This window comes from Primulina huaijiensis, chromosome 10 (genome assembly GCF_012295235.1).
Source record: "Primulina huaijiensis isolate GDHJ02 chromosome 10, ASM1229523v2, whole genome shotgun sequence".
Classification (NCBI taxonomy): domain Eukaryota; kingdom Viridiplantae; phylum Streptophyta; class Magnoliopsida; order Lamiales; family Gesneriaceae; genus Primulina; species Primulina huaijiensis.
In genome coordinates this window covers 2023651-2034352 of record NC_133315.1, presented here as the reverse complement: position 1 = coordinate 2034352, position 10702 = coordinate 2023651, and the positions used below count along the sequence as shown (strand labels likewise).

Here is a 10702-nt window from a genome sequence, read left to right as displayed (position 1 = left end):
TATCTTGTATTATCATCAATGAATATGATGAAATATTATTTTCTAATATTTAAGGATCTATATAACTTTCCAATAAAAGGATTGAGATCATTTATATTTCAACGCATATCTCATTTGATGCTGCAAATTTTAGACATATGATTTATTATCCTTTTCATTCCATAGTACAAATTTAAGACAAGAATCATAAAATTATGTTGGAAAATTTGAAGTCGAGGCAAGATAATATTATTTGTCCTTAAGACGAATTTTCTCTAATAGAATAGTGCTCATGGGACATGACACTAATCTCTCAAAATTAGGGGTGGGTACGGTACGGTACGGTATACCGTACCGTAAATATCGGTATGGAAAAATCCATACCGATACCGGAAATTCGGTATACCGAATGTTCGGTATACCGAATTTTCGATATGAAAAAGTTCATACCGGATACCGTACCGAAACCGAAAAAATGTCGGTATATCGACATTTTTTCGGTATACCGAACTTAAATTTAAAAAATAAAATAAAAAAAATTATTTTCGGTATTTCGGTATATACCGAAATACCGAAAAAAAAATATTTACTTACCGATACCGATATCGAAAATTTGATACCGTACCGAAATTTTCGGTATATTGATTTTTTCAGTAATTTCGGTATTTTTTCGGTACGGTATTTCGGTATTTCTATATTTCGGTATATTTTCCCAGCCCTACTCAAAATACAACGACTTCCAACTTCTGATAGTATTACTAGAAATCAAAAATTTCATAACCAGAAATGAAACAAACTATTTTTTAGAATAGAAATAAAAATATGCAAACAATATGAATGCAAAAGGTTCAGAATATCAATCAGACATGTTGTTAAAACAATAGAGTGTCTTTTCATCCAAAAATCATATTTAAATCATCAAGAGACATCATTTGGATGCAATATATCATGAAAATTGCACATATTATCACCAAACGCCACCAAACGCCTAGGTGCCATTTTACAGTCGTCTCCCCCATGGTCCTAGAGAAAACCAGGGCACAGAGGAGGCGCTTTAGGCATTTCTAGGCGCCTCCCCTATGGCCCGAATTGTTTCAAGCCATATGGGGTGCTGAGAAGACCCTTCCAGGCGCCTCTCCTGACGCATAGAACAATTGAGTTATTTTTTCTTCATCTTCTTGTGCTTAATTTATATTTATTAAGCCTTAAAATATTCCAACATTTTGTAACGAAAATGGTATTTTCTCAAAAAAAAATCCAAATAAAATCAGCTCATGAGAAAATAAAAGAAACAGGGACGAGATGAGGAATATCATCTGTAATTTTTAATTTTTTGGACCAGACGGAAGAAAGGATTTACCCCACAAGAGCATAGTTCTGCTCCAATCACAAAGCTAATATTTTCATCTTTTTCGTAGTTATTATTTTTGAATTTATTTCCAGTTTACTTGCCTTGATGTTAAATTTGAGTTGGGATTAAATCGTTTTCTTACTGTTTGACAGTTCAAGATTGATCTTTGTCAGTTCTCTGTCACTTCAGACAAGAACATTAACATATCCAATTCTCTCACTTCAATAGTTTAATCCAATCTGTTTCCAAATAAGGGGATATCCTGGTATTATTACATGTAAGTAAAAAAGGGTTTAATTTGCTTGACTAAATTATTGAAGCTACAGCTGATTTAAATATTGAAGATTGCATCATTGGCGGATTGGGTAAATTCAGCTGAATTTTAGTTGACAGGATTCGAGGATTTTTTAAAAATATATCACACGACGCCTTTTAGAACACTGCTTCAATTCAATATGTTCCAAACAAGGGGCTATCCTTGTATTATTACCTATGAGTAAAAAAAAAGGTGTAATTTGTTTGACTAAATTAATGAAGTTGCTGCTGATTTAAATATCGAAGCCCTGATTAATTGGCGGATTGGGTAAATTTAGCTGAATTTTATTGGATATGACTCGAGAATTTTTTTGAAATATATCAGGTGACAGACTTAAAATTTGTTGTTATTACGATTTGAACTCACATTTCTGGGAAATTTACACAATATAATGAATTTTTTTTATTTCTTGTTAGATGTGCCAGTGCCTCTTAATTTTTCGATGTCGAAAATCTAGATAACCGCATTTGTTGAGTAGAAAAAAATGTTTATTGTTTTGGTAGGAAATGGGGAATTATCCGTATTCAATCGAATATTCATCTTAAGATTGGAACTTAGACTTAATTTAACTTCAAAAGCTGGCTTAAGATGATTATCCAAGTCTATATATACAACTCTCAATTACTTAATTCAGTCGAGGTGAGAAATCTAATACACATCTTATCCCTAGGAATAATCAAATGAAGCGTGAATTTTACAAAACATTATCGGGTGGCCCATAAAAAAGTCTAATGTATAACGGGGGAAACCTGGTTTTGATATCACGTTAAGACTGAAACTTGAAGTTTCAGGGCAGTCGATAACAAGGTACATTGGCAATCACTTGGTTTAAAGATGTACCATATGTTGTCACTTGGAAAAAACTATTAACTTTTACATGCTTTTCATTGTAGTAGTTATTCTAATTCATAACAGCAGTCCTTTTTTGAAGTCCCTGATGGAAAGCAAAAGCGTGAGGACGTTTATCGATTCATTTGCATTTCTATACCAGCTAATTCATGTAACTGTGAAATTTATTTATTCTTTGAATTCAAAGTCAATTTCTCATATTAAAAAGGTTAGCATTGTCAAAATCATATACGACCCACCAACTCGACACGGTTCAACCCGAAAAAAATCAGTTTTGGGTTCGAGATTTTCGAGTTCGGGTTAGATCGGGTTGAACCCGATAGTTGACCCGAAAAAAATGATCGCGTTGGGTTGGGTTCGGATTTTAAAAAAATATAATTAATAAATATTGCCTACATTTTCATATATTGTATGTCTGAAAAAATATTTATTGTATACTTATATCATAAATTTTCATATTTTAATATTTATTTTGAATATTTTTATTTTTTAAACAATTGTTTATTTTATTAAGTAAATATATTTATTTTTATATAATTAGACTTTCAAATTTAAATCATATATATGATGGAGATTTTGTTATTATGTGTTTAAATTAAAATATTTTTTTTTTGAATTTTTTTAAATTTTCTTTAAAAAATGTTTTAAAAAAATTCAAAATCGGGTTGATTCGGGTTCGGGTTCCGTTGGCTCGGGTTTGGGTTCGGATTGAGCAATTTTTGAATAGTATTATTGCTCAACTGAACCCAACTCACCCGAATTGACAATCTTAAAAGAGGTTTAACAGTTCCTTTTTTTCTTTGAAAAGATTATTAACTGAGTGATGCTACATGTACATCCATATTTGTACATCAATTTGTACAACACAAAAAATTCAATGCAAAAATTCAATTTGTCAAAATCTTATTACATATTGAATACAAAATCTCGCGATATAACAGTAAAATCTCGCGATATAATGATTGTAAATATCGTTGTAACGATATATTGGTTGTACTTATATCATTATTCTTATTAACTTGAGTTGGATCCATCGAAGACCCCAATTATGCAGGGTGGATGGAAGTGCATTGAATTGTTGTCCGGCTAGACAATCATCATAGGTGGATTCTAACCCAATATCTCTTGTTTAAACGTGTTTAGTACAAGATTAAACGTAAAAATAAAAAATGTTTTATTAATTTTTAATAATATAAATTAATTAATAGATTAAATAACATACAAAATTTAAGAATAAATGCATAAATTTCCAAGTTATAAAAAAATATAAGTTTCAAAATCACAAATTAAACTTCAATTAAAATCGAATTGACAATGATGGAAATGGAAATTGGAACCACCTCAGCAAAAAAAAAATGATGGTGGTAAGACTAAGAGCGCACGTGTGAGATTTACACGAGTGATTTTGCTGATTAGATTTCCAGACAATTTGTGGTGGCAGGTCTGGATTTGATTAAAGAAAGTGGGCTCACGCACGTGCACCTAGGAGACAGGCTTTCGACAACATGGGTCAGCCCATCACGTGATCCAAACGTTAATGGGCTTCGAGTTGTGTTTCAGTTCAGATTTGACTATCAATGTAGGACCCATACCATCGTACGCAACTCAATTTCTTCATTTTTCCTTAAAAAAATATAGATTTTAATAAACAATAAAAATACCAATTATTGATAAATTCATAAATTGATATATGAATTATTTATTATACGTGGCTCAATTGATATATTATCCAAATAAAAAGTAAATTTTATCTTTGAATTAAATTGATTTTCAATTCCAATCACTGTTATTAAATTTAATTAGGTACACGTTTTTATTTTCAAGATTATTTTATTAATTGAAAATTTAAAATAACTTTATTTTTATTTTAAATTTTATATTATAATAAATAAATATCATACTCTTTATATATAAATATGACATAATTATTAATTAATTAATACAATATATATATNATAAAATTAATATATTTACATTAAAATTAAAATACGAGTCTCAAAACCCCAAAACTTACCAAAAAAATCCTAAATCAAGTGGAAAAAAAACTTTCACCTATCGGAGTGACTTTTTAGTTGAATAATGTAACAATTGAGTCATTTAAAATAATTCATTTACGAATGTGTCAATTGAGTCATTTACGATTTGAAACATAAATGTTTATATCACTGCACTACAAGACGATGACTAATCGACTCTTCTCACTTCCAATGTCCTAATATCGCTACACGATTTGAAACATAATGTTTATATCGCTACATCACAAAGTGACGACTAATCGACTCATCTCACTTCCAACGTCCTAATGTTTGTGTGCATTTTTTGCAATGCCTTGAAGAAAAGGCAAAATCTATAACCACAAATAAGCAAAAGTCCATCTCAAACTATAGTATTAAATATGCATACATAAAATTGACCCCAACAAGATATAAGACGAATTTTTTGAGTGTCTCAATAAGACGAGACATAAGATTAAAAGATAGAAAATTATGTGTCGATGTAATAGTGGGTTGGTTGACACCCTTTCAAAAAGACAATTCATGAAAAAAAATTAATGAAAAAACCAGTCTTGTACCAAACAAAATTATTATATGATATAAAATTGAATATTTCAATGTACCCACAAAATTGGATTGTTATCTTTCCAGCAAATGCCCACATATGAACAAATTTTTTAATATAGTTTTTATAAATTCTTTTTTGATATAAAGACAGTAAGTTTTATATGTAAAGTTTAATTTTTAAAAAAATTATACGAGCCTTAATAAAATGGCCGACTTTGAAATTTAAATGATTTTAAGGAAATTAAAAAGAATTTCAATAAAATTTGAATATAAAGCCTGCAAGTATAGATAGGTTGCATGCGTAAAGTAGTTGTAATAATAAAGCTGTGCCCTACATTATTCGAACAAAAATATTTTTATTAGATTTGATTGATAATTGATTAAACGTCACAATTTATATTAAAATAATTGAACACATGAGTTCTCATCGTGTTTTCCAGTAGTTGCATCAAGGTATTCAGAAGTGTATATTATATCATATTTGTATTTATTTAATTATTTTCTTTCATATTTGTTGTAACGTGGAAGTTACATATCTCCACAATGTTATGATATCGTCCACTTTGAGAGCCTAAGTTTTCATGGATTTGCTTTTTGTTTTTTTATCCAAAAAGTTTCGTACCGATCGAAATATCATTTTATCTTATTAACACATTTCATATAAGACTTTGGTTGCATTCCCAACAATCTTCCCCTTGAAAGAAATTCCATCATTAGTCTCATGGTTCGGGCCTCCCCTCAAGCATTATATGTATTCCAATCTAGGTCACTTCTCTTCGTCGTGTTGGAGCACACGCCTTATATGAAATATCGGAAGCATCACCCACCTCGAGAGCTTATCAATAATTATTATCGGGATGCCTCACTTCTTCATTTAAGTATCTGAGAATTTCACCCACATGGCTCGATCTAGACCAATGTTCTGATACCATTTGTTGTAACATGGAAGTCGCAAATCTGCATAATGGCATAATATTGTCCACTTTAATCTAAGTTCTCATATATTTGTTTTTAGTCTTTACCCAAAAGACCTCATACAAATAGAGATATCATTTTATCTTATTAACTCATGATCTTCCTCTTGATATTTCAATGTAGGACTTTAGTTATAGTCCGAATACTATTAATTATCAGCATATTGATTAGTTTTTTCTATGTTTTCTAGGAATTATATATACTATTTTGTTACTTAATTTCGATATTTGGTTGTTCATTGGAACAAATATTCCTAGCTTTTCCTTGTTGCCACTTTGGTTTCCTTGATTCTTACTAGAAGAACATGTCGCTTTATTCTTTCCTTCTTTTCAGCATATTAGTGTGTGAACCAACTTACTCAAAATTTACCTTTGGGCTCTCGCATAGTTCTCCTGTACTTTTATTAGAGTAAGTGTTTTGTGATACAGTTTCACGAATTTTTTTCTGTGAGACGGGTTAACCCTACCGATATTCACAATAAAAAGCATTACTCTTGACATAAAAAGTAATATTTTTCATGGATAACACAAATAAGATATTCGACTCACGAAATTGATCCGTGAAACCGTAAAACAAGAGTTTTTTATGTTTTTATTATTACTCCAAACATGATATTCCTATTTCCTACAATCACATATATATCCATTTGTGGAAAATTTGTAATGAAAACTTACTATGTATAATCTTACTTACTCGTAACCGATAATCAAAATCTATGTAATAACTTACTTTTTCTCTCGAATTTTGCGAGATAAGACGACGAAAGATGCATGCTTCGTGGTAAATCATTGATATTGTTTAAGATTCTACCATTAAAACTTCAATTAACAAGAATATCGAAATACTTGACAAGAATCTAATTTTGCTTGATATATATGCATGCTTGCAAACCCCCAAATCAGTAACAAATTAAAAATTATGCTAAAAAATTACAAATACTCATTTTATTATGATTTTTGGATTATTACAATATTAAACCAGTTGCAGGGAGACGAGTGGTTTCATACACCGGCAATTCCAACCTCTCCGTTCCAGTGGCGGAAAGATTATCCAATTCAAACAAATCAGAACTTGCATAACTTGCTGCATCATCGTCTTCTTCAGATTCTTCATCAAATTCTTGATTAAAGAGTTGATTACTGATCTGGGATTTTTTTAAATCGAAATGGAATTCGCAATCCATTTTCATCTGGTAATTTCTCAGTAAATCTCGTGCAGCTTCCTCCACTTTTTTGTTCATCTCGTTTGCATGCAGCAGCATCTGTGCGTCAATGTTGGGAGATGAAATAATACTGTTGCTAGCGCTGTTTTTTACTGCTTCCAGTTTCTGATTTTTGTTCTTAATCGCTTTGGGCGAAGATTTGTTCCCACATGACTGAGAATTCTGATTCAGGATCACGCTTACCGGAGAAAACCTGACAGATCTTTTCTCGCCGCCGTTGGGCTTGCCTCTACACGACGGCGTCTTGCTGAGGCAGGATCTTGAGAAAGACGAGGCAGATGAGCTCGTGGAGGAGTCGGCAGACTTTAAGGTCGGAGAATTAATGTCGGGATCGTTGATTGTGGGTTTCTTTGAATATTTTCCGGCGCTGGAGAATAATGAATTCAAGAAACCAGTGAGACGGGCGGCGCCGGGGGAGATGGGTTGCTTCACTTTCTTCAAACCGGCGTACATTTTCAAAGCTCGAGAATTCTTCTTCGATAATCCGTCTTGATTCTTTAGGGGTTTCTCATGGTGATTAATCAATTTCTTATCCTTCTCCTGGCCAGAATCCCAGACCCGAATCGGCTTCAATCTTTTCCCATAGAAAGTATCACCGTCAAAAGATGAAAAAATCCCAGAGCCCCCGGAGGCGCCAGCCACGCCGCCGCCGCCACAACTTGAATCCCAAGAACTCGAGCTGTAATTCTCCACCGCCGCTGATTTCTCCCGAACAGCCACTTTCCCACACACCCGTTTCTCTATCAAAAAATCCCGCTGAGAACTCGCGCTCTCCTCTTTTCTCTGGATCAACACACCGCACCGCCCATTAGCACCTTCCACCATGTTCGAGTTACAACGCTCATGCAGCTCTTTCTTCCGCCTGGTAATTTCTCGGCAAGGCACCATATTCTCCTCGTTCCCTTGATCAATGGAACGGTAAATTGCATCGAGGAGCGTAGAAGAAAAGGACGGATGCTTTGAATGGGAACCGTACATATCCACCATGGCTAGCTGGAAATTAACAAATTAAACGCAGAAAGATGAGAAATGGGATTGATCAGAACAAACTAAGATTTTTTTGTGAATTTCATGTTTGCTTTGGAATCGGACACTGAATGACTATAATTTGTGGCGAGTGATGTTTGCTTGCAGTGTGTAACGAAAGCTAGGAAGCGTGTTCAAGAAAAGAGGACAGTGGACCTGCTTTATAAAGAACGAGGTTCCACTGCAATGAAAATAAAAAATATATTTCCATTTTTTTTAAATTATATTTTTTTCTTGTGGAATAAAATATAGGGTTATTTTTGGAATGTCAAAATCAGACACAACACATTAGGGGTGTCAAAATACGACACGACAAGTAGGGCTGGGAAAATATATCGAAATATCGAAATACCGAAATACCGTACCGAAAAAATACCGAAATACCGTACCGAAAAAATCAATATACCGAAAATTTCGGTACGGTATGATACCGTACCGAAATTTTCGGTATCGGTATCGGTAATTAAATTTTTTTTTTCGGTACCGAAAATAATTTTTTTTTTATTTTTTTTTAAATTTAAGATCGGTATACCGAAAAAATGTCGGTATACCGAAAATATTTTCGGTATACCGACATTTTTTCGGTGTCGGTACGGTATCCGATATGAACTTTTTCATATCGAAAATTCGGTATACCGAATTTTCGGTATCGGTATCGGTATGGATTTTTCCATACCGATATTTACGGTACGGTATACGGTACCGTAGTTCGGTACGGTATACCGTACCGTACCCACCCCTAACGACAAGTCAACCCGACACGACCCAACACGAAAAAAATCAGGTTCGGGTTGGGGTTTTTCGGGTTCGGGTTCGGGTTGGGTTCGGGTTGGGTGGATTCGGGTTAGTGCCATGTTAGGCAGGTTTCGGGTTGGGTCGCGGGTTGACCTGCGAACTTTTTTTTTTAAAATATTACCTATATTTTTATATATTGTATGTTTGAACAAAATTAATTGTATATTTATATGATAAATTTTCATCATTTAATATTTATTTTGAATATTTTTATTTTTTTAACAATTTTTTATTTGATTTAGTAAATATACTTTTAATTATCTACTATTAAACTTTCAAATTTAAATCGAAAATTTTGTTATTATGTGTTTAAATTAAAATATTATTATTATTTTTTATTTTTTTGAATTTTTTTCATTAATTTTTTAAAAAAAATTTAAAATAAATAAATAAAATTCGGGTTAGGCGGGTTAGACGGGTTGAGTCGGGTTATACGGGTTCGTGTTCGGGTTGGGGTTTTCGGGTTGCTTCGGGTTCGGGTTGAAAAAAAAATAAAAAAAATTTCGCGGGTTGATCCGAAACCCGACCCAACCCAACCCACCCGATTGACACCCCTACAACACATCAATCCGATACAGTTCAATTAAAAAAATTTATTAGGTTTGAAGTTTTCGGGTTCGGATCAGATCGAGTTAGACCCGATAGACCCGAAAAAAATTATCGAGTTGGGTTAGGTTCGAGTTAACCCGAAAATTTTAATTTTTAAAAAAAATTATAATTAATAAATATTTACTACATTTTTATATTTTATGTCTGAAAAATTATTTATTGTATATTTATATTATATATTTTTATAATTTAATATTTATTTAGAACATTTTATTTATTTTTTAAACAATTGTTTATTTGATATAGTAAATATATTTTATTTTTCTATAATTAGACTTTCAAATTTAAATCATATATATGAGAAAGATTTTGTTATAATGTATTTAAATTACAATATTAGTATTTTTTTAATTTTATTTTTAAAAAAATTTTAAAACAAAAATTCAAAATCGGATTAATCGGGTTGATTCGAATTCGGGTTCGGGTTCGGATTGAGAGTTTTCGGTTTCGAGTTGGATTCGGGTTGAGCAATTTTTGAATAGTATTATTGTTCAATCCAACCCAACCCAACCCAAGCCAGCTGATCCGAATGGACACCCTTAGTTATTTGAATTCAATCATACATGGAATTTAATGTGCAATATATGAGAAATCGACGTATGATAAACCTCTAATTAATTGTGATTTGTAGTCACTCAGATGAGAATAGAAATGAAACCATGGGCTCTACGTTGTGTTATTTTACGCACAATACATCTTTCAATTATTGAAATAATTATTATTATGTTATGATAAAACTTTGAGTAGGTCTCTTGAAATACGATATATTTATATCTGTTAGACGGATTAACTTGATTTATATTTACAATAAAAAGTAATATTTTTTTACATAAAAGTTAATATTTTTTCATCAGTCAAGTTGGATCAGAGATTTATATCACAAATTTGACTCATGAGATCATATCATATTCTTTTTTTTTGGTTTCATCACATCCAATAGACGAGTATCGCATCATCGATGTTCACATATATAAATATGTATACAATTGGTATATAACATATCAAAACTTTTATATATA

General features: G+C 31.9%; 1 protein-coding gene across 1 annotated transcript; it reads right to left on the bottom strand.

The window, feature by feature from the left end:
- Window positions 1-6954: 6954 nt before the first annotated feature.
- On the bottom strand, window positions 6955-8422 carry LOC140985671 (protein BIG GRAIN 1-like A). The gene has a single exon (XM_073453549.1). The coding sequence runs from the start codon at window positions 8238-8240 to the stop codon at window positions 6996-6998; it is 1245 nt and encodes a 414-aa protein (XP_073309650.1). The 5' UTR covers window positions 8241-8422; the 3' UTR covers window positions 6955-6995.
- Window positions 8423-10702: the final 2280 nt, after the last annotated feature.

Coding starts and splice junctions, on each gene's coding strand:
- LOC140985671 (XM_073453549.1), bottom strand. CDS start 8,240: ATGGTGGATATGTACGGTTCCCATTCAAAGCATCCGTCCTTTTCTTCT.